General features: G+C 43.4%; 1 protein-coding gene across 1 annotated transcript in view; it reads left to right on the forward strand.

The window, feature by feature from the left end:
* The window catches only part of BMP6 (bone morphogenetic protein 6), an 83,105-nt gene that overhangs the window by 56,395 nt on the left and 1,922 nt on the right, over positions 1 to 24,788 (forward strand). Inside the window, exons 2-5 of the mRNA XM_065753417.1 lie at positions 5,103 to 5,295; positions 16,551 to 16,699; positions 17,531 to 17,728; positions 24,397 to 24,473. Coding sequence (XP_065609489.1) covers positions 5,103 to 5,295; positions 16,551 to 16,699; positions 17,531 to 17,728; positions 24,397 to 24,473 — 617 coding nt within the window. The remainder of the gene's footprint in view (positions 1 to 5,102; positions 5,296 to 16,550; positions 16,700 to 17,530; positions 17,729 to 24,396; positions 24,474 to 24,788) is intronic.

Consider the following 24,788-nt stretch of genomic DNA (forward strand, 5'->3'; position numbering starts at 1 on the left):
GTTCCCTGTTAACAAGCAGAAAGTACCTGCGAAGCAGGTACTTTACATCTCATCCTCCCCTTGTAAGGAACTGAATGGGTACATTGTACTCTTTGGGCTGTGCTGATCATACTCTTTGTTCCATTTTACACAGTATTGAGGAAATATTTCGTATCTTAGTAATAAAAGTCAATTTTAATCTATAAGAGCAGCACTCCTTCCACAGTTGGAAGCTGTGGTAATGCTTCAAGTATCTGTTACCTACCCAACTGCTTCACTGCTCCAGATATGATAAATATTGTTTACTTAATGTAGAAAGTGGTGAAGTAAAATGAAGAAATTTTCTCTGATCTTTTTATGTTGCCATGGTGGCAAATCTCCTGTTAGCAACTCCCGTTTTCAGGGGCTTTCTTTACTAGGAAAGGGGTCATGGGGGCTGAGAAGAAATGTCAAGTAATATGTTTGTGCTCAAATTTAATTTGTGAGTGCTTGTGCAGAACTCATTCTATATGAGCAAATAATGAATGCTGGTTACTTTTGCTGGATTGTGGTTCTAGTGGTCCTACAAAGCCAAGTCATAGTTGAAGCACTTTGGGTGCAGAAGACTGTTCAGGTATTTCATGGACACAGAATGCTCCACGCAAGCAGTTGTCTTGTTCAGTTGTAAGCCCTCTCTTTCTCGTCCCACTTCTAAGGAGCCAGATTGCCACAGAAATCATCATTATCAGGTAGTATATTACAAAAATGTTTGCTTTTGGAGCTGTATGTTTTATTATTTTGTTGCTTGAGCTCCTAAAGCATGAGCTAAACACTTTCGTAGGCCATTAATGAGATTGTAACCTCAACACCTGACTTAGCACTTCCTGAACATCTAAGAACGTAAGAAAAATATGAAATATTGTGATTCTTAATGCTGTTGTTCTGAAAGAAAATTGCATTTACTCAGGAACAACAGTTGTACTTTGTCCCTGCATTCTATTTACTTAAGAAAAGCAGAAAATTCCCACATGTGAGAAGAGTTTGTCACAGTGTCTGAGTTAGATTTCCTTTGGCCCAAGGTATATGCAGTGCACTCTAATGGAAGTAGGATGGCACTGTAACCAAAATAGATACATTGTGTTAATATTTTCTTTTTTAATTATTGTTATTCTTGTGCACTGCTTTTAAAGCAACAAGTACTCTAAGCAGTGTGTTATTTTTAAACCAAGGACATTTTGTTCTGAAATTGACTATTGCAAAACTAATTTAGAATTAGAATACACTAAATTGAAAACCACAGTAACCCTAATTTTGACATTCTTGCCTTTTTAACTGCTCGACAATAGTGTTGTGTTTGTATAGTATTTAAAAATATTTGTAAAGGGGGATGTAAAGAGCTACTGGCAGGCTTCTTTGTTAACACTTTGCGTGCTCTCATCCATTCTACTTAGAATGAGTTGTAACAAAAACTCCCGGAGTCCGTAGCTCAGACCCAACTGTGATTGCAGTGTGTGCTTGAATCTGTAGCCTTTAAGGATCTTTTCCTACAAGAGAGCAATGCCCAGAGTGATAGCATGAATGGATTTTACCCAGTTGTAGTTTTTGTCATGCCCTGTTTTTGTCCTGATTTTTGCCTGGCTTGTTCCAGGTATGCTGGCTGACACTGAGGATAGGTTACGGAAGGCTGCTTGTGTTCAGCCTGCAGGGCTTTGCAAAACTGAGACTTGCACGCATCCCTCCTCAGACAGAAATCAGCTTTAGATTTACTGTGTCCCTGGTCAGACCAACCTGAACAAATTTGCATGGAAAAAAGTTGGAAAGAAGCTTGAGAAATGATTTCTCCTTTTTGCTGTTGTCTTGCGCTTTGGCATGCACTATCTGCGTTTTGAATAATAGGTCATCTGATGTGATGTAATGTGATAGCAACACAAACTGGGCAATCCTGGGAACCAGCAGTTTGGGTCTTGCCTTTCCAAAATTTACTGTTCTAAAACTTGACTTCTTTGTTAAAAATGAACTGTTTCCAGGGGATAAAAAGCCCCCAGAGAAGAACTGTTGGCATTTTATATTTTTAAGCTGTCTTGCTGAATGAAAACAGTTGATTATTAACTTGATGGGGTGACAATGAGTATATAGAACTTAAATATCTCACCACTCCCACAAAGGAAAAAAAAAAACACTCTCCATTGTATCATGGGAAGATACATAGCCAAAAAAACTTTCCAACTCATTAAACTTTTATACTTGCTTCATACAAACTTAATGTAGGTTTTATTTTTCCATCCTGTGATGATGCAGGGGCACTTTTGAACGTAGCTGAGGACACCGTCCACTTACAGCCTTTCTGATGTGCCTTTAGTGTAACAGAAGAAGCTAAAATACTTAATCTGAAGGATTAAAACAAGGCTTACTTGTTTGTGTGTTTCAGGTTGTTTACTCTGGAAGCCCTGATAACAAAATCAGTCTGAGTGCTTCCTCCATAATCAGTGTGGTCAGCTTCTCTGATTGTCAAGGGTGCTCGTGCAAGGACAGGGGAAAAGGAAAAATGTTTTAAAAAACAGGAAAATACAATTGTAAACATATCATACAAGTTAAAATCTGGGAAAGGGTACTCAGAGTCAAACACCATACCTGCAGCTACTCCTGATGCTCTGTGGTGGGTGTTTGAGTGTTTTTTTTTTCCCTTCTGTGGCTTGTGTTTGACTTTTTTAGTAGAGGAGTGCCTCTGTATCCCATTTAAACTGCAAGTTTTGTAGCCTGCTGCCAGTACTGATGCTCTTCTTCTCATCCTTGTAGATCTTTCTTTACCACGTGTGGTGAGGCTGCTGCCCACATGTCCTTAGCCATGAGTCTGGGGGAAAGCAGCCTTTCTGTGCTATATTGTCCCCTTGTCCTTCTGGCCATATGAGAGGGGATGAGGGTTTCAGCAGGTTGTTACACCTGTGAGCAAGGACTTTGTGAGTTCTAAATCGAGACTTGTTGCTTCATCCTTCCGTCTCTCTGAAACGGCTGTTGTAGACGTTCTCTCACCGTTAATTACATCCTCTCATGTTGTAGCTGTAAGCAAGAGGCCAGGCTGGGCACGTTGTTCTACTGCAGATGGCCAAACATGGCATCTGAGTGGTTGGATCCTGGCAAGTTTCTGAAAACAAGCGGCTGCTCTATTCTAGAGTGCATTGTCCTGCATTCAGGGGTCAGCAGGCAGTTCTCCTTCTGAAAGTGCCTGCATGAGTGACGCCAACCAGTCCAGCTGTTTCTAAGGTTGCTACTGGCTAAAAGCAGCTCCAGGTGGCCAGTAAAGTAATTCCTTGGTGGTGCTGCATCATTTGACTTGGTACAAATAGTGACTGAGGCGCTGAGTTTTGCCACCTCCTTTCTGGAATTCACAGGGTCCAGTCACACACATCTTTCAGTCGTTTGACATCCAAACTGCCAAGATAATGGTGTGAGACTGCCAAAATCGTCAGCAGCATCTGACTTGGCCAGTGATTTGTTTCACCCTGTGGCAGCTGCTAAGGCAGCACCTTGAGGCACGGTGTCCCACAAAGCGCTCGGCAGCAGCCATGTGGAGGTGAAAGGATTTCCAGGCGAGCTTCAAAGAGAAGGATGTGACTAAGTGTCTCAGAGGGAGCCAGGACGCTTGTCCAGCCAGATGAGGCAGCTCACACGAAAGGGCTGCCAGAGGAAAGGGAGAGGACACTGACGAAACTGAGACTGGGGGATGAAGAGGAACAGGCAGTTGGGAAAGGTAGAGAGGAAAATCACTGTGGGCCATTTCCAGGAGCCAGTAGATACATCTGCTCTCCAAGAAGGTCACCCATGAATGAAGCAATGAACGTCAAGTGCGTAGGCCATCCTTCCTGGCCCCACCACAAGCGGGACACGTCGATCTCTTTGTGACTCAGTATCCTGTCTGTAAAATGGGGACTGCGGCTTACCTCATAGGGTGTTGTGAGGGTAGTCTTGGGAACACTCTTGCACTTTGATCCATCAAAGAGGAAAGGGGAAAGAAAGCAGCAAAAAGTGAGCGCAACACTGAAGTGAGAAGGAATCTGTGCTTCCATCACTGTCTTCCCTGAATTTAATCATGTTCCTAGTGGTAGTGTAATGGTGACTTACTCATCATTGACGTATAATGCCTCAGTTACATGGGTGGGAATGGTTTTTTGGGTTTAGTTTTTCTTCTCCCTAGGGCCTCAAAGATATAGTTATGTGTGTTTATATAATGCGTTAACATTTTAAGCAATTTCTAATAGAAAACTAGAAGAAATGTTAACAATTAATTGAATTCAGACTATAAGTAGTTGCTGTCAAATTATACAAGCTTGAGATAGGAAGCAGAATTTGTAAAGGGCACCCAAAACAGAGAAAATGCATATCCTCAGGTCAGGAGAAGAAGGGATTCTGTTTTGCACATGAAACTCTGTACATGACAGCTTACCTAAGGAGGTCTGAGACCAGAGAGGATGACTGCAGAAGACGTGATCCCTTCTTGGTTCTCTCAGGGTCAGATAAGCTCCTGCAAAAGCAAGGGGCACCCAAGCGTTTGGTTAGTTTTAGCCCTTGAGAGGAATGCTGTGTCGATCTCACTCAAATCACAAGGAGGTCTGATGGCTAAAGTACAGACCTGGGAGCGAGAATACAGAAACTTTTAGGATCATTAAGGGAACAGATTGACCTCCTACTGACAGTTTTGTCTTTGCCTTTATATACTAAACAAAGTGGAGCTAATGTTCTCTGCTGGAAGAGGTGTGTGAGACTTATGAAAATGCCATAAAGAGCACAGAGAACCATGGGTGGAAAATGGCAAGGGAGGTCACAGCTTCAGAGTTCTTGTGGATTTAATCAGGAGAAAAATGCGTGGTCCTATTTCATTTGTCAAAGGTGTTTTTTTTTTTTTTTTTTTTTTTTTTAAGAAATCTCAAAGGAACAGGCTAGACAGGTTAGAGAAGATGAACATTGTCTTTTCCAAGTACTGTATTTGAAAGGACTTAGCTGCATAAGCTTTCCTGGTACATACCAAGGCTATTTTTGGAGAATAAACGATTCCTGTTTTCTTGAAGGAACAGGTGACAGCTTGTGGAGTCTTTTTTTTATTAAGTTTTATTCACAGTTCCTATTTGTCTTTCCTTTCCCATCTGCAGTTGAGTATGACAAGGAGTTCACTCCTCACCAGCAGCACCACAAGGAGTTCAAGTTCAATTTGTCTCAGATTCCCGAGGGCGAGGCCGTCACAGCTGCCGAGTTTCGAATCTACAAGGACTGCATTGTGGAGAGCTTTAAAAACCAAACTTTCCTTATCAGCATCTACCAAGTGCTGCAGGAACATCCAAACAGGTAGGCCATCACACCCTGACTTGAGGAGGGATGATGCATGTATCCCATTTCAGCTTGATACTACCTACATAAAAATCACAGCCGTTTTGCAAATTACAAGTGATTAGTGCTATCTTGACCTACTCTCTGCTAGATCAACGCTAAAACAAATGAAGCAAAAGAAAGTTCAACATGCTGACCACAGATGCAAAACCATTCATGGGCTTTCAGTGGAAATGAGGTAGGCAAAAGTGAGAGGTAGAAACGGTGACACAAAAATCCAAAGGGTAAACTGGTTGATCAATGATAAAAGGGTAATATTTCCAATGAAGGAACTATGTGAGGTAAAGAAAGATGGAGATATGTGGACAATTAAGTCGGAGAGCACTGTGGTAAAAAGGGATTTCATTACTACTGGTGAAACATGTCAGGACTATAACAGTTATTCTGCTGCAGAGTTTAAAAAAAGAAAAGAAAGAAGTCAGGGACAGCATCTCTTTTCTGTGACCGTTTTCTAGATGTTTTCCTTTCTGGCCTATCTTTTTCCAGCCTTGCCAGTATTGCCATTTAGGGAATTTGTTCTTGATGAAAAGCTGTTATGAGGGCAGCATCAAGTAGCTAACTATTATTCTGTGGGGAATGTGGCCTGTGGGAAAATGGAGAGAAATATTACATATGTGTTAGTGAAGAATGTGTTCTGAGGGGTGTTTTTCCTTTCTGAGTTGGCTGGAGTGTCTTCTGGGTGTCTTGTTACCTTTAGTGCTGCTTGAAGAACAGAAGAAAGTCAGATGGTCATGCACATAGATGTTAGATTCCATAGATGTTATCTGAATTGTTCATTTATGGGGAAAAAAATTGTGAGTGGTTGGTCTGTTCTAGATTTCATGTATGCAGACCCCATCTCTGTATCTGAAGGAAAATTGCTGCCAAGTGTTGATGGAAGTGGTAGATAAAGTTTTTGGTGATGGTCAGCCAAGCAGGGCAAAGAATAGGTTGGGACTGCCTCTTTTAAAGAGAAAATGATGACTTACATGTGTAGATAACAGTATTTTAGGGTAACCTGAACAAGCAAGTAACGCACTGCCAGAAAGAGAATAAAGCACAAACCTTCCTAAGAAATTCATGAAATCTTGTTAGGAAGGAAGTTATCAGTTAGCTTTGTATACAGCAACGATACTGGCACCTTGTATGTTTATTTCGAGCAACGTGCCAGATACTTGCAAAAAGCAGTTTGTGCAGTGAAGTTGCAATTCATGTCCCTTGGAACTAAGTTCTTTGGCTTCCACGCATGCTATGCAGAGCTGGCTGCAAGAGACCTTTGCATGTACTGAGCAGCATCTCAGATGTTGGTCTCCAATGAGTCTCAATGGGAAACTGGTGAGTGTGTAATTTCTTTCAGTTTATTTCTTCCGGGTTCTCCTTCCTACTGTTTGACATGCTATTGGGACTGGGAATGGTGAGGCAGCTTCCTCTAGGTCCAGACTGCCAGCAGCTCACCATCCTTCCTGCCATGGGCTCAGTGTGAACTGCTGACCTAGAGATGACTGTCTGTAGTTCATTACCGACCTCTGACTCATCCGGTCCTTCCAGGCTCCCTTTTTGTTTCTTTTTCTCCTTAATTTATTTATTTTTGTTGGTGGGAAGGAGGGATATATTTAGCTAAAGGAACTTGTGATTTGGGTGAGTCTACATGGGACTTGTCACACCATCTGTGCGTCAAGAGTGGCAAAATGTGGCTCACTGATTCTTGCAGCTGTGAAAAGGAGATGACCTTTTTCACACATTGTCCTTTCAGCCTAAAAGACAGTTTTGTGTTTATATAAAATATAAAAAATACATCTGAAAAAGTGTTTGTGTGTGAATGTGTACACATGTAGGAATTCTCTCTATGTATCTGCGTATAGAAGGATATATATTAATGAACCTCTCAGTATTACAATATGCAGGTGCTAAAAGACAGGGTATGAGAAGCTGCTTACCCTCAGTATTACCTTCAGTGTTAATTCAGACTGCTGGCTGCTGTTCCCGCTGGAGATTCAAACATTCATCCACACTGGTGACGTGGGTAGGCTGTGGACAAAAAACATTCTTGAAAATAAATAGTAAAAAGTGGTAGTTGCTCACTAATATCTTTTAGTGGGGGGGGAAAACTGTTGAAATTTTGGTTTTGGTTGTTTGTTTTGCTTCAGATTCTTCTGGGATGCCTAAAGGAGTTGTATTATTTGAGTAGCTTTTATTTTTATAATCAGTTCACTTGCTTTTACTGGGGGGAGGTAGGAATCTAAGTGCTTTTTTTTCCCCTCTTTTATTGCAGTGGAGTAATTTGAAGTGTAGGGTTTTCTTTTACTGTTGAAAACTGTAGAAGTTAAAAAAAAATTAAAAAATAAAAATTAAAAAAAGCACCGTCTTTTGAAGGAACTTGCTAAATATTTGTAAGGCTTCTGTTGCATTTTAGTGGGCATCTTATGAGCCAAAAAATAACAGCTGCCTTTGAGTTAAAAAAGAATAATATTGTGTCACACTTCCTTTAGACTAATAGTTTGAATAACAGCCTGATATTTCCTGACATATGATGACATTTTATTGCATAAAGAAGAGTCTGTTCTGATCTTGAAGTTTAACTCGTGAGCTAGCAGGTGACATATAAGGAGTTGAAGTAGCAACTTCCTTCATCTTGTTCTCCTGGCAATATTCCTTCTGCTCAGGAAAGTTCACCTCTGAAGGCCACAGAAGATGTTGTTCAGTCGATGTTGACAGTCTTGAGAGAAAGTTCAAAGGCACCATCTTGATAGTGGCTTTTATGAGGTTAACAGTTGTCTGCAGTAATTATTTGTAGATACTAAAATACTTGTTTGCGAACAACTCTTACCAGGGCATCTGACATAAATGAGTTTTAACCTCCACAGAAAGATAGCGTACACCACTGAGGAAAAAAAAAATGTAAACGAAAAAACCTTTCCATTCCTCTCTGCAAGGGCAGGAGATCTGTATAGAGGGTAAAGAGGAAGATACAATAAATCCAAATTATCATCCAAGCTCACAGCATGGAAGTATCCCTTCGATGAAGCTGCAAGGGAGTGACTCAATTCAGAATTACTTGAGCAAAAATACCAAGAAAAGATAATCTGGGGTATAACAGTGTCAGTGTGTGACTCCAATCCAAATGTGGGCTCTGCTTAGCAGTCACAGGGCATTGCTGGGAGCTCCCTAGGGTACAGCACATTGGCTACAAACAAAACCAAACCTGAAACTTAAAATCTCTAGCTTCTGCTGAATTATCAAACTTATTTTTGCCAGCATAGGCAAGGCTAAAAGAAAAGATTATATGCAGCCATTTGAGACTGTCTCCTAGGTAGGGGTGTGTGCAGAGGGAGTGTGGATGCTCAGAGATCAGTGCTTGTTGAAACAGTGGGAAACCTTCAGGGAGCAACTTGGCACTCTCCATGTTAAAAGCAATCAGAAATATGAAAGCGATACTCACGGAGTCTCCAGGCAATGAAACACACATTGTGGACAGTGTGGTCTAAGTACATTCTCTCTTCAAAAAGAAAACATTTTTAATACTGACTCACTTGTGTCAGTAATATTTTCATCTCCCCATTCCTTCCACCCTTTCGTAAGGTTAAAAAAAAGTAGTGCCTGGAAACTAAGCTTTTGTTTTATAACCAAACCACAACTCGCCGACACATTTTGTCGTAGCGCAAACTGCTGGAGATGCCAGTAGGATGTTGCAGAGAGTTGAATGAAACCTTCAAGACAGGTCAGTTGTTGTCTGTGTGGATTTCTGACTATGGAGCAGAGATGTGTGTGGCAGTGCTGGGGAGTGGCCTCTGGTTTGCTCTAAGCAGGATGGCTTTGGGGATCGAGTGTGGCCTATTTTGAAAGCTGGGCTGAGATTTTGTCGTCTTAGTTGTTGTCTTTTTTCTTCTATTGGTATGTGTAGAAAGTGGGGAGATCAGCCAGAACAGCAATTTAGGAGCACATGTGGAGTTAGTTTTCCAATGCTTGTCCCTCTTAGGCTAAGCACAGGCTTGTTTCTGAGGTGAAGAACTGGCTTTGTGGAAAACCAGCAAAGCTCTCTGAGACTTCCAATACCTTTTGGGATTGGATTGCCATGTAAGCGAGACCTTTGCAAGGGAAAGGAGGAAATTATTTTGTCTCTGGAAACAGATCATTAATTTTTTCTCCTTCCTGGATGCTTCCTTGCTCTCACCCAGTGAGGTGTCAGGTCAGGAGCAGGGAGGGAAGGCAGTCTGTGGCTGATCAAAGATATTAGACCCCAGTTTGGATCATCAGTGTGTTTTCAAGTGTAAATATCCTGTTAATGCAGACCTTGCAACACTCCCACGCTGTCTAAACAACTGATCTATGAAAAACACAGAGGCCTGTGCTTGTGATCAAAGGCAGATACCATACCTTAATGGCCAGCGTTTATTAAACAGTTTCATTTGCACCTGGAATGAAATATGAGATCTTGAGAAAGAGTCTTCTGATGTGATGAGACACATGTGGACATCAGGGTGCCCTCCCCAGCCATTGTCTGAAGAGCACGTTCTTCTGCTGAACACAGCTCCAGAAGGGTTAAGGCTGTCATCACTTTTTGCTGCCAGTTACAGCAGTAATAAAGTCTTCCTCTTTGCAACAGGATATTTATACAAATACAATCCGAGCTCCTAATCTAAAGGGCAAAATGATTTGCCGGCAGTGTTTATAGCTTAAAAAATAAATAACTGTCCTCAACTGGATTTTGGACTGGGTTGTGTAATGCAGATGACAAAGCCAGCATCAATCTGTTTCAAGTTAGGGTCAGGTTTGTATACAGCGTGCATATATTTGTATATGATAAAGCTGTTTCCATGATGCTACAGAGAAGTGTCTGTCAGCATTTCAGTTCAACTCCCACTGTGTGTATGCAATTTGTTGTGTTGTCGGATGGTTGTTTTTAGTAGTTTAAAAGTCAGAGTTATTCTGGATGAGACTTCACAGTTCCATAACCAGATGGCTTTTTCTGCTAAAACTAAAGAATGCCACATAAGTGCCTTGTTTCCTTGAAATACTACTAGTTTACACTCTCCTCCACAGCTCAAAAATGCTGAAGCGTAGCATTCTTAACCGTTACTACAAGTAGAATGTCCCTCTAGTATCCTTTTGCCATTGTCAAGGAGATAAGAAACACGTGTCCTATCCTTCTGATTTGGGGTAATTTCTTCACTACTGTTGAGGGTGAAATGTTCATTCCTGAGAACTGTGAAGCTCACAGCCTTGAGCTGGGTATGGGTAAACACCTTCGCACTCAAGTATCAGTGTTGGCTTTGCTTGAATTTATCACAGACATGCAGGCTGAGCTTTGCCCAGTCTTGGGTTGGGGGAACCACATGCACCAACCAGCTCAAGGCTTCTCACCTCTTTGTCAGGTGCAGCCTTAAAACCCCCCTGCTCTTCCAGTGAGTCTACAGGAGTTAACCCCGTGCTCCTGCAGACTCTACCTTCAGCGGAAATTACAGTGACACAGGACAGCCTTTTTAGCACCTGGGAGTTTTATCAGCCAAAGCAGTGGTGGTATGAGCAGCGTGAAGCCCAGCTTACCTGCCTGTCCCTTCATATGCATTCCTGCACTCCATTCTGTGCATTTCCCTTTGAATGAGTACCCAGCTGCTGGCCTCTTATTTAGTCTTGGAAGTAACTTCATTTGCACGCCAGGAGCATCTAATATTTTCTTTCTCAATTCTAAAAGATTCTTATAGGATGGTCGCATCCTTTCCCCTGGCCCAGAGACAGCATAGCTTCTTCAAGTCAGTTAAACTGAGTCTTTCTTCTTTTTCCTAAAATTATCGACAGAGGCTGCCTTTGCTTTCCGTGACAGCCTGTTGCAGGTGCAGGCATTTTCCTTGCCCGAAGCTCTGTGCATCAATGGGCGTTGATGGATGAGATTTTCTATGGTGCTTTTAAATCTCTGGAGTAATGGTCATTTTAAGCATACAAAGTTGTTAGGACTTTATACACTATCTGCTGGCAGTGCGTCATGTTTTATGAGCTCCACATACAGTATGTTCTATAAGTAATAAATATCTTTTTTTTTTAAGAATTCATGGGCTTGCATCTTTTGAAAGATGTTGGATTGTAAAGGCTGTAGTTTCCAGGCTTTATTCTACTTAGAGCTCCATTCAACACTGTGAGGTTTGTGAGAGTGCAGCTATTTGTCATTAGTTGATAGGAGCGAATAATCTTTGTAGTTTGCTATGTGCAGAAATCATTTTTATAGAGAGGCAGTGTCTGTACAGACTCAGATGAAGACTCAGATCCAGAGGTACTCAAAAGAAAGGAGTGTGTTAATTAAACACTAAGTGTGTTAATTAAAATGTAAATCCCGTGCATTTCTGTTCAAAATTCCCTTTTGAGTAACTGCTGTTAGGCAGTCTAGACTATTATGTCAACTTGTCTTTGAAGAAAAGTAAACAGAAAGGTTCAGATGAGGAAAGTTTTAGAGATTTAGAGTAATTAATGCTTTGGTAAATGGCTGTTGATGCGTAACAATCCTTTAAACACCTGGGTAATTGCGAGCTTTGAAGTTGGGCCAAAAATGTTGTTCTGAGCTCTGTAATTAAAGTAAGAGACCTTTAACTTGGTCATTCTGAAGGTGAGAGTTCTGTTTATTCTCACTGTATCCCTGGTAAAACTCCTGCCTTCTCAGGGAAAAAAGGCCAGGGAGGGTGGGAAAGTAGAAAATTTAGCTCAACATATGCGTCTTTATATTTAGCTTTTTATAGCTTTGGTGTCTTTGGTGTAGCAAAGTTCCATGTTGTAATGTGCAGCCAAAACAGAGAAATTACTTTAATGGGAATGTTTCACTAAGTATAGTTACTTAGATTAATCACTTGACCTGGTTACTAATTTGACTAAATTCTAATCTAATTAGTGTTCAATTAAAGAGAATTAACACCCAGAGACATTTTCTTGAAAGGTTTACACAGAGGTTTCAGTTAACAAAATATTTTTCTTATGGGGGGACAAGCACTGAAATTAAACGCAAGCTGTTTCTCCTATAAATGCCCTGAGTGCATGATTGGGATGCCAGTTTTAAGAATAGTAGCTCTATTTGATATTTATATCTGACAAATCATATTGCTCTGGAGCTAAATCCTGCCTTCTGAATCACACAGGCTCCGTTTCTCCAGTAAACTGTGTACTTCTTTCTGTTTATTACAGCCACTTGTGATTGACCTTAGCTTCTCAGTCCTCCTCCAGTGTCTTCTGAAGGCCGTGGAAAGACTTTCTTTCCTGGGACTTGAAACAATACTTTAGGGCTCTTATCCCGGACGGTGAGATCCTGGTTTGAGTTAGGAATCTGAAGCTTGCATCTTCCTGTGGGGAGATTGCATTGCTTGTCAGTACTTGAAGGCATTGCAGGAGGGGGAATAACTTTTAATGGCTTTAAAGTAAAAGAGAGGAAATTAGGTGAGACACAGGAAGAAATTCTTTACCCAGGCACAGGCTGCCCAGAGAAGCTGTGGGTGCCCCATAACTGGAGATGCTCAGGGCCAGGTTTGATGGGGCCCTGGGCAGCTTGAGCTGGCGGGGGGAGCAGTCCAGACCACAGCATGGGGCTGGGACTGGGTGGGCTTTAAGGTCCCTCCCAACCTAAGCCCTTCTACAATTAATCTCCTGTCTTGTCTCAGGATGGTTTTTTTTAGCTCTTGGCTTGGTTCATCTTGCTTCCCTTTAGTAATACATATTGTGCCTGCAGCACCCTTGTCCTGCAGGTTGTTAATTAACCCTATCAGATGGTTAGGAACACTGAAAATATGTGAGACTGTCAAGCACTGTAGTAACAGTAAGATGTAATAATAGTTGTATAAACATCCTAAGGCAGGTTTAGGCAGAGAAGACACTAAGAAGCTGCCTGTTTTGATGATGAAATTTCTCTTCTGTACACCAAATTTTAAAGTCCTCCATACTCCAGGGGTCCTGCTGATGTGCTTTACATGCAGAACTGCTTGCTTGTGGAACTTCTGGACTGACAGTTCGAGAACAGATATTCTTTCCTCTCCGGTCAAAGGTGCTGGTTCATGCATTTTCCATGCTTTCTTTTTCTAGTTTTCCCATTCTTCATGCTCCCTTCCTTCCTCTTTTCCTCAGGTGCCATCTTGCCTCTGTTAAAGTGCTGAAGTTCTAATAGATGTTTCAGTTAGTTACTGTCTCCACTGGGTTTGATTGCCGGTTTCAGATATTGTTCTCCATTTATCCAGCAACATCCTTTGCTTGCAGGAGACCCCTGCTTGTCTGCTGTGTGTGGGCTCCAACTTTCAAAACAGGCGAGGTCATAAAGTATGGGCCCTGTAAGCAAACACAGAGCAAAAATGGTTCCTGTCAAAGTCAGCCTACAGTCCAGCATTGGAAGTGGGAGTAAGGCTATGCAGCAGCAATAGCTCTTATGCTTCCCTTCTTTCTTTTGCAGTCTTAATAGGAGAGGATTGGAATGAGTATGTTCTTTTGTGGTCTTTAGAAAGCATAATTTGAGGAAAAAACAGGAAAAAAGAAAAAAAAGACAAGCAAATGCAGTCAGGTGGCTGCATTTCCATGTGAACATACTGGAAACAAGATGAGGAGCGTGGGATTCACATCACTGAAGCCTGTCCCTCTGTTGGCACTATGTTGCCACAAATGGCAGCAGTTGCAGGTTGTTCCCCTCTGTGAGCCATCCCTACAGGAAGGTTCCAGTGGTTTCCCACATAATTCTAGAAGCAGAGAAATGCCAAGTCACAATGTTTTATAGCCTGCTGAGGTTCAAGTGACAAACATTAACTGAAAACAGACTTAAGCAGAAAATATGAGCATGTTACGTGCCAATATCTGGTACGTGTGGTATCTGCAGTACCTGAATCTGCATGGCTTCATCCAGCCAAGCAGGGCAAAAGCCAGCTGAATGAAGGAACTGACTGAAAAACAGTCCTGTGTTAACCCTTTCTTTTTAAAAATTGTTAACTGGATTGGAAAGCTCGCTTGTCCCTTTATCTGCATTTAATGAACGAAGTTAGATTTGTCCAGAGATGGCTTGAAATACTGGGTGAAAGTGGAGCATTCTGATTTGGCAGTACTCCGCCTTGGTCAGACAGTTTACTTATTATATTTTTGGAGGACACTGAAATGGAGGAGACCCAATGGAAGACAAATCTGCAATGATGGAAGAAAAAAAAGGCATGACAATTCATTGATGTAAATACACCTTAGGAAGTGACTGGGTACTTTGCAGTTCAGCAGCATGAATACAAGGATTATAGCGACTCACATGACGATCATGAGTTAACAGCATGGGTTTTGTGAAAAAGCCAAAATACTATTCATGGTATGTGAGTAGAAGTACAGTCTCTGAGACACATGAAGATTATCCCTCCACAGTGCTGTGGATCAGTCGGATCTTGATCAAAGCTGGGTCTATAAAATAACAATGAGAATAGTCGAGTCTAGAAAACGTGACTTGCAAGGAAAGATGAAGACTCGGTGCTGTTATGAGAAAAGATTTTTGTGTCATTTCAGTTATAGATAAAATAGAAAACAAAACAAAAAACCTTCAAGTGAAGCACATTTGATTTCCTGAAAAGATGGCAGGGTTCTAGGGACTGGAAATCTCGAAGATCAGGTGACGCAAACATCTCACAGGACGGACGTGGATGTAGTTGCTCCTGACGGAAGTTCAGGTATGGATGATATTTGGTCCTTTCTGGCTTTATAAGTCTGTGATGGCCAAGTACCTTCACAAAGAGCAAGGCAATAGGAATTAAGGTCTAAGCCTCCCCTTCATGTTTTTGCAGAGTTGGTTAATTCCATGTGCTTGAGTAAGGTTTATACAGGGTTTCCTCTTACAGAGCTCCCAGCAGCTTTCATGCCAGACCTGTTTTATTTGGATTTGGTAAAGCTGAAGATGCCCCGACCACTCGCTGCAGTTGGAGGGGAAGGTCAGAGTCATCAATGAACCCTATTCCCATTAGAGGAGTGGTGGCAGAGACTCCTGTGGGAAGAGCTGCTGAGTCAGCCACAGAATGCGGCTACCAGTGAGGCAGAGGAAGACCTCCACGTTGTAAAAATAGCCACATGAGGAGCCCTAATATACTTAAGTGCTTATTTTTCCATGTGTGATGTCATGTAAACCAAGCTGCTGGGCAGTATGACATAGCAGTTGGCCAAAACTGAAATGTAACTCAATCAAAACTTCTTTTTTTTTTTTTTTTTCTGAAGTTAACCTTTGATGAGAGGAAGGGACTGGTACTCTGTTTTTCCAGTAAGTTATTGTTAGAAAAAAATTCCACAGGGGCAGAGGCAGGTGAAGGTGAAACTGGTGCCTGGTATCCACTTTGTGATGCTGGTCCCAGGTTAAGGACAGGAATCGTAACTCTTTTATACAGAAAAATTATGCATGTAATATAGGTTCATAGGCTCATTAGGTTGGAAAGGACCTACAAGATCATCTGGTCCAACCATCCTCCTATCACCATCCCTACCCACTGAACTACTAAATCAAATCCCTTAGCACCTCATCTAAACGTTTCTTGAACAGCGCTAGGGATGGTGCAATATATGTATAGAGGATTTCTCTGGGTCCTTCTACTGTTGATTTCATTGGGCTGAGTTTTTGTGTGTGCTTGATCCTGTAGAAAAGGCATATATTTGACAGCATTTGAAGCTGAAGCTCCATGAAGGAGAGCCAGTACCAACATCCTTGGAACTACCCTTTCTAATCCGTGTTTCTAAACCATAGCAAAATGTTTTTATGAGCCATATGGTGGTTCATCTTGTTTCAGTTTTTGATGCTTGGCCTATTACTTGATTTTTTAATTTTTTCTTTTGTCAATTGTGGTAGATCTGCTTTGTGGAAGTTGGGCTGAAACCACTAAAACCCTTTCAAAAAAGCCATTGAATGCCTGGAAGTGCTGGTAATTTGACTGCTATCCTGCCAGGGCTAGAATTACTCTCTTCAGGAAGAAGAGTGGCTTATGAATCCATTGCTGATGGAGAAACGCCCAGACCTAAGGACTGAGATTCCTTTCCTCCAGCCTAGAAAACAGTGGAAAAAACCTAGCAATCTTATTTCACATGCAGAAGCATGTGCAAGCCATGGAAGAACTCTGGATACAAACAGGCAGAGTTTGGGGGTTGTTTTTTAATAGCTATAAACACGGCTTTTAATAATTTCACCTTTCATTTCCCGCAGCACTATAGGACCAAAAGCAAGGGGAGAAAAACCCAGATATCACTACCCTGTCGTTCCCTCTTCTCTGCAGAGCCTCTGACCTGTTTCTGCTGGATACACGGGCAGTGTGGGCTTCGGAGGAGGGCTGGTTGGAGTTTGATGTCACTGCCACCAGTAACATGTGGGTGATGAATCCTCAGCACAACATGGGGCTCCAGCTGAGCGTGGTGACCCGCGACGGTAGGTCATGGACTGGTGAACGTGAGTTCATCTCACAAGTCTTTTGGATGCTGCCTGGAAGTGGTGCTAATGATGTCCAGTTGTAATGTTGGGATTGAACAACCATGGGCTGGTGAGGGCAGCTGAAACGATAGTGTTTCAAGGAAAATTTGAAAGGTGGAAAAGGAGAGAAGAGTTTTCAAGGGAATATGAAATTGGGTTTTGGAGAATAAACAGTGGAGACAGAGAAGATCTAGGTGAGCGCAAGATGACAAAAAAAGACAACATCTTATCTCCATAGGAACCAGCCTCCAACCTTATGTTTTGTTTTTATCATTTCATCTTAGAGTTGGGTGTGCTTGTGGAGTTAGATGAGACCAGAGGGACTATTCACTCTTTTTCTTGAGGAAATGTTAATGCCTTCCTAAATGTGCTGAGGGCCCATTCCTGTGCTCTGAGCAATGCTCCTTGTTTCTTTGCCCTCTGCTTTCCTCAGAGGTCTCCTACACCCATCTCTGCTCCTTGTGTCTCACCAGCAATAGAACTGATGTCCCGAAACACTGGGCTTTGTGTTTTTTATATCTTTCTCGATAGCTATTTAAGGCCTAAAATGGAGTCGAGATACCATAGGAGTCCAAAGAGATGAGTGCCACAATGTCTTGTCTTGGACAATCTCTTGTCCAGGTGGATGGGTTGCTGTTGTTAAAATGCCAGTAGGTTATAGTGGCAGGAGGGAAGTGTGTAGCAATGAAAGAGAAACAGCATGATCAAGAAGAGAGGACACAGTGCTTCTGGAAATAGCAGTCCACCTGCACAATTTCTCTAACTCTCGCTTTCCTGTTTGATTTGAAGGTTTCAGTGTAAATCCTAGAGAAGCAGGCCTTGTAGGGCGAGATGGCCCTTATGACAAGCAGCCTTTCATGGTGGCATTCTTCAAAGTGAGTGAAGTCCACATCCGGACTACTAGGTCAGCGACAAGCAGGCGCAGGCAGCAAAATCGAAACCGTTCCACTCAAGCTCAGGACGTTTCCAGGGTGTCAGCTGTCACAGGTAATCATGAAAAGCCCTTTCTGTCTGGGAACTGGGGTCAGCTCCTGTGATGTTTCTGTTTGCATTGATGTACAAAAGCAAGAAAGGGGATCTGAAGTGGGATGCTGCTCTTTTGGGGGTGCAAGTTGCATCTGCAGTGTAACAGGAGGAATCTCTTGTAAATAGAGGAGTCCTCAAACCTAAGCTGGAATCCAGACCATCCCACAAAATCACAGACAGTGAATTCAGCATTTGCCTAGAATCACACCACGTGAAATGCCAAATTTACAAGACTCCATCTTGGTGTACATTGGGATCTATCATACTGTACATTTCCGGCAGGATCCTCTCTTGGTTTTCTTCGGAAAAACTGGTAGAACAACACAAGATTTCTTTTTTTCCCCCCCAATGGGAAAAGCCATGTAAACGGTGATGTATGTTTCCAGGTGTGGAAGTTTTCTTGCTTGTTTGCTGTGGAAAGTTTGCACATTGCACGTGTTGTACAACAACCTTAAGAGTGCTGTTACGCGATGGTGGGACAACTCTGAAATTCTGACAGCAACTGAGAAAGTCCTGCCGTGTACATCTCATCTGCTTTCCAGCTGCTCTGCCTTATATCACAGTGCTGCAGCCCTTCATTCATCACGGACCTTCTTTCCTCTCAAACGTTTCAACCCCTTCCAAGCTGCTTGATTAATTTGCTTATGCTGCCCCCTTCTTTTCCAATAGGATCCCTGCTTTTCCAGTGCCTATAAATGACCATACCCCCAGAAAGATGGGGATTTTGTCAGTGTACCTTCAGACCCAGCGTGGGGAGATGAGCCAGCATGGCCAAAGCTTCAATGAGAATCCACTGGCAACCTTCTTTAGCATGCTTGAGCAGTGGGTAGGCTGCACCCATGGTGGCACTGCACATGCTGGCAGGGTGCAGGTATGGCTGGGAGTCATGCCATGCTGGAAGCTTTGTCCTCTGGGGCTGACAGGACAGATTGGGAGAGTGGGCTGGAAGAAGATGCAGGGAGCCTGCGTCCATCTGCCACCCCTTCCTATTGCACTTTGTTGGGGTCTAGTGGATGAGCAACCTCCCTGCCCAGAGCATGAGTTCTGTACATCCGTGTAGGCAGTCGTTGCAGAGTCAGATCTTCTTCTCCTTAGCTCCCAAAGCTTTGCAGTGCTAAAAACAAGTTTTGAGTACTATTAAATTAAAAGATATAGCTCCAAACTCCAGAGGGAAAAGATATATTGGGCCAAAGGGCCATTTTTATGCTGCTGCCTTCTTTACTACACCAGGCGTCAGATTATAGAAGTATAAAAAGACAAAAAGGGAAAAAAGCTAAAAAAAAACTAGCTGGCTGTTCTGTGGTCTCAAATGCTTTTTTGAGCTTTCATAGCTCAAAGACAGCTTTAATTTAAGGCTTGGAATTTGGCAGTTCAGTCATCAGCAAGGTATAGTTGAGCCTCTGTGGATTTAAGGCGGGGAATAGGACGGGAATTTAAAGTTAAGCTGTATGTTTGTTTGGTTTCTGTGTTTAGAAAAGAGAGACTGTGTCAGCTTATTTTCCTTTCTAAGTGTGACACTCTCAGAGTCTGTTCTCCTTAAGAAGTGGTTGATTTAATAGCTTGAGAGGCACCAATGACCCAGCAGGGATGACTCCATGAACCAATGTGCATTTTTAGCATTGATGAAATGGCAGGGATTTTTTTTTCTTTTTTACTTGAGTGGGTTACTGTGTCCACACTCCACTGATACACAGGAAGGCTGGGGAAACATTTGCCATGGGGCAAAGCAGGTTGTGGGTCCAGAGGTTACCCTGGCAGTCATCTCGCTCCTGGGGGGTGCCCAGATGCATTAGGAGCCAAGGCAGGCATAGGACCATGCCCAGTCCTGGCCTGCACATCTTCCTCTTTCCTTGTATCTTGCATCTCATCAGATTTTTGGTGCATTCTTGTCCCTCAGCGGGGATTGATACCAGAGATGGCAGTCTATCAAGGCTTGAGGGCAGTTTCGCTCCTGGAGAGCCTGGACTGGCTGGAGCTGGTGGTTTTTTTTTTGTGGATTGAACCTTCCCTCCTGTACTGAACATTTGGTTTGCTGGTTGTTTTGTTTTTGTGTTTTTTGCTTCCGTCCAAAAGCGAACCCCTTTTCCACCATTATTCTGTAATTTAGGTTATGGTAGTATTAAAAAAAATAATAATAACGAATCTAAAATTATCTAAAAACTGAAAGAATTCCGAGTTGCACTGTTAGGAGGCCTTGAAGTATACTGCTGGATTTGGCACTGGATCTGGTGAGCCAGAGATTGTGCAAAGGCACGCTGCTGCCTGCGGGACTGGGACCCTGCTGGGACCCAGTGATGTGCAGTTCTTGTTCTGCAGTCAGTACCAAGCACATAGAAGCTAAGGTTATGGCTATGGCATAAGAATCCAAACAGTGTGTAGTTTTTCGCCAAGAACACTTATTTCCTTGAATTACAAACACGTAGTTACAACTGGCTTATATAAAGCAGAACTGAGTAACCCCCATGGCTATGAACTGCTTTGACATAGAGTCCTGCGTCAATGCATTCCTGGATTTGAGCTCTGTTCTTCTGCAGAAAGAGGATGAACAAGATGAAAGAAAAAGTGGTTTTAGTTGTTGAGGCAGAAAGTCACATGTCAGCTCAGGGCCAGGACATGGAGATGTGAGATGGCTGGGAGGGCGAGGCTTGAGAGATCTGGAGGTCACTGCTCAACCATTTTTGCAGTAGGCCCCAAACTCTAGGTTGAGCATGTTGTTACCAGAAGAGTTGGAGAATCTTCAACCCAGGAGGCAGCAGCCCTTGAGTATCAGAGCATTGCTGCTGCACGGTCAGCTCCTCAATGAGTGATTCTGAGTGGTTCTGTGCGGAGCCAGGAGTTGAACTCAGGGATCTTTGTGAGTCCCTTCCAATTCAGAATGCTGTACGATTTATGGAGCGCTCCCTTTTTGGGTCCTCTTCAGAGGCTCCAGGGCAAATAATGTGAGGTGCTCATCAAAGCAGAGAAGCCCGCCAGGCAGCCCTTCCATGCAAAGCTTTATACGTGTCTGTAGGAGCTCAATGCCACAAAGGGCAGTGCATGCAGAAACTAAAGGTAAATAAGGCCAAATGAGCCCACGGTGGCAGGCATCTTGGTCATAAATATTGTCTTGCAACAAATCTTCCATCTAGTGGAGCACTTGGGTGCAGCACAGCCAGCCCTCCTATGTGTGCTGCCACATGCATGTCCTCTCCAGCCTGACATCTCCCCTTGTTCCCCCACAGCAGGACGTTTTCATGTGAAGTGGGCTGTTTTTATCCACGCGATTGGTTTACACCGGCTTCATCCGAACTGAGCACCAAAGTCAAACACCGAGAAGAAGGGGCTGGCCTTGGAGACCTCTGTCAGGGCTATTTGGGACCACAGAGGCGATTAATTACCCTGTGGAATTTGGTAAACTGGCACCTTGGGAGCAGTGAGGGTGTTCTCAGGCAGCTCAGTCTCAGTAAATATTTATATCTTCTTTGCCTGCACTTAACGTGGGAGAGGCTGTAGGAAATCTGAGGTTGGTGTGTACCTATCAGTAGGAGGAAGATCATTAGGGTCAGACTATTCCCTCTCCCCTTTCAGTAATGCAAAATGCCAGTGTCCAGCCTTAAGAGAAACATCTGTGCTGGCAGAGGGGCAGGCTTGTGTCACAGAGCAACCTCACTGAGAGCAGGCGTGACAGAGAAGAGCCACACTAGTTCTGCTTCTGGGGCTGCCCTGCCTTATAAAAAGCCTTGGGACTAATTTTAAGTGCAGAACAAGAGGTTTATGCTTGTCGTTTTTGTTGTTGCTGTTTTTTTCTTTAGTCTTGCAGCCTCTTGCAAGTGCCAGGCTGGTGTACCAACCAGAAAATGTGCTAAACCTACAGTGGGTGTGTAGGGGAGTCTGTAGGAACTCTGTAGCAGCTCTGTGAGCTCTCAGAGGTTGCGGATGTCTCTGGCACTGAGCATGGCAATGTGGGCTAAAACAGTTGAGCACGCTGGCCTGGGGCAGCTGACACTGCTTTCCGGGGACTGGGGTTAACATGTCATGGAGGCCAGGTACATTAGTTCAGCGAGCTTGATCAAAAACTCTTTTCTGACTTATAATTGCATGGCTGTAGAGCATGTGCCAAGCCCCAAACCATCAGGAATGGATCGTTATTTGTGATGATGTCCACCTGGGATGGACAGTAGCTGGTGTGCGCTGAAGGGTGTGAATTTGGTGACATTCAGGACTTTTTCAGGCCAATTTCACACAGTGTGAGAAAAGACACTCATAGCATGTTCTGTTTGTTAAGCAGTAATTTTTTCCTCTGTTTTCTTAAACTTTTGATTGCTCACAGTATTCCTTCCCACTCCTGTTTTTTCTGCTTCTCCCCTTTCCCATAGGTAATTGGGATAACTCATGTTTGGGAAATACTGTAGTTCTGCCTCCTTGGTTAGCAGAATTATTAAGGTTGGAAAAGACCACTAAGATCATGTAGTCCAACCCATCCCCACCACGCCCACTAACCATGTCCCTTACTGCCACATCAAAATGTTTTTTGGACACCTCCAGGGATGGTGACTTCACCATCTCCCTGGGCAGCCTGTGCCAGTGCCTTACCACTCTTTCTGAGAATATATTTTCCTAATATCCAACCTGAACCTCCCTTGGAATGACTTAAGGCCATTCCCTCTCATGTGATCACTGTTACCTGGGAGAAGATGCCAACCCCCACCTTGCCGCAACCTCCCTTCAGGGACAGATAAGGTCTCCCCTGAAACTCCTTGTCCTTAAATACAGGTGTTTTTCCCTACCAAACAGCATGTTCCCAGTAGAACAATTAAGTCATGTTTTCAGGTACTAACCTTTGACCACCAAAAGTATCTTCTCATGTTTTTTTCCCCTCATTATGACTAGATCCTTTAGAAACATGTCACGATAGGAATTTCAAGGACCAAAAAGCTTCTTTAAAAACAAAGCAAACAAGCAAAAAATAAAAAACCAACCCAAGCAACAAAACAAACCAACCCACACCCTGGTTACTGCTTGGTATGTCTGGTTTGCAAATGGAAAGGTTGAACAGAAAAAGCCCAAGCTACTGGGCATGGCTGAAATAGCACATGTTTATGCTACAGCAGCCTGAGAGCCAGCTCTGCTCACCTGGCTACGTTTGTGATTGAAGCAAAGCTATTGAAAGCCTGAAATGCAATCCCAAATGTTTAAAACCCAAGCTGCTTCTAAAAACAGCTCCCTAATCTGTGGTGGTTTGGAGGCTGGGTTTGTTTTGAGGTGTGGGGCTTTTTTCAGACCTCGGTGTTAACTGTACCCAGCTGTGATGCTGGGCTGCCCTTAATGTCAGTTGGATGTGCTTTTAGTATTATAGTTTTCTTTTGAATAAATATTTGCATTTGTAGTTCCCCAATCTGGGGGGGGGGGGGAGGAGAGAAGAAAAAGGCTTATTCAGAGCCAAGAAAAGAGTCACTAAAAATATTTTTCTATCCCAGCTGCCACGTTTGTGGAAAGCTGCGCTGGGACCGTGCCCTTTTACGAAGCGTTAGGAGCACTGGGGTCTGCTTGGCCCAAACGAGGCCTCAGCATCCACATGTGGCAGCCGCCCTTGTATGGCAGCATGCCGGGCCGCAGGCAGAGCGTGCAACAGGAGTGGAGGCCCCACTGGTGCAGAGCTGGGAGGCCAGGCCCAGCCTCAGGCCCTGCCTGTGGGACAAGTATGTTGGTGCCCCCGTCCATGCTCAAGGCTGGCTCTTTGGTTTATCATCACAGGTGTTGTTTTCTTTGCCCTGCCATGAGCTCTTGGGCATGGCTGCTGGGCCACGCGGCCCAGCTGGATCTGGGCAGCCATGGGGAAGTGAAAGGCCCCTCTGTCACAGCACGAGTCCTCCCTTCACCATGGTCCCAGGTGCTTGTGTGCAGAGCCGCCTCTCTTTCCAAATATAGAGAGGAAATTCCATTCGCAGTCAAAAGCTGCATTTTGTAGGGCCGTCAGAGCAACTTCTCCATGGTCAGAACTTCGCCATGTGCTGCTAGGGCAAGGGTCAAAGCTGGGAACCCCGTGCTCCTCTCTGAAATGATGGCAGCACACAGCAAGTTAATGGTGAGAGCTCGTCAACTCTTGTATATCTGCAGATCAACATAGTGTGGTGGGTTATGGGAAGGTTTGCCAAGTATGGATAATACAGGTCTGCAACGCACCTCAGTGCGATGTGGAGCCACCAGCTGGGCCGGCTTGGGGGAGGCACATGGCTTTTTTTTGTCTGCAGAACATCAGAGCTGTGCAAGGACTTCTAACAAGCACAGGGCAATGAGGAACCTCCCAGGGCTTGTGATGCCCTCAGAAACTGTGTGCTGGGGCATTGTGCAGCAGCAGGGATGTGGCATGTGCTGGGTGATGGAGCAGAGATTTATTTTTAAGAAATGGTTTTAGTGGAGGTGTTTTACGAGCAGTGCTCGTCAGGTTTTTAAGGAAGGTTGAAGGAGTTCTAAGCCAGTCACTGTTACTTGGGTGCCACGATTCCCATAGATACCTTAAAAATCTCAGCCCTGCTCTGGCTGTCCCTCAGCACTCTTCTGAGCAGCATAACTCTGTGCTCCAATGATGCTCTGCCTCCTTAACTTTTCTAAATTCCTGTTTTGTTCTTTTTTATTTTCTATCCTAACAGATTACAACAGCAGTGACTTAAAAACAGCGTGCAGAAAGCATGAACTTTACGTTAGCTTCCAAGACTTGGGATGGCAGGTGTGTGATGTTTCTCACTGGGTAAACTAGACATTTTGTTATGAAATGTTAGCTAAACAGTGTCATGGTAATTCCACTCGAGGTTGCCATTATGCTTTAAAATGTCCCTTGTGCCTCCCTGCTAAAACCAGTCACCGGGAAGGGCAAATAAATATTGATAGTTGTGACATTTGACAGAATCCAGAGGAAGCGTGATATTTTATGAGATACAGATACACAGCCATCCTCTGTCACTCATGGGAGTCACGGCAAGGGACTGCATACATCTAATGATAAGGAAAACAAGTGCTTTAAGTACCAGTTTTAATGAAATCA

Source organism: Cyrtonyx montezumae, unplaced genomic scaffold (genome assembly GCF_038088225.1).
Source record: "Cyrtonyx montezumae isolate F1298 unplaced genomic scaffold, pur_monq_1.0 scaffold_8, whole genome shotgun sequence".
Lineage (NCBI taxonomy): Eukaryota > Metazoa > Chordata > Aves > Galliformes > Odontophoridae > Cyrtonyx > Cyrtonyx montezumae.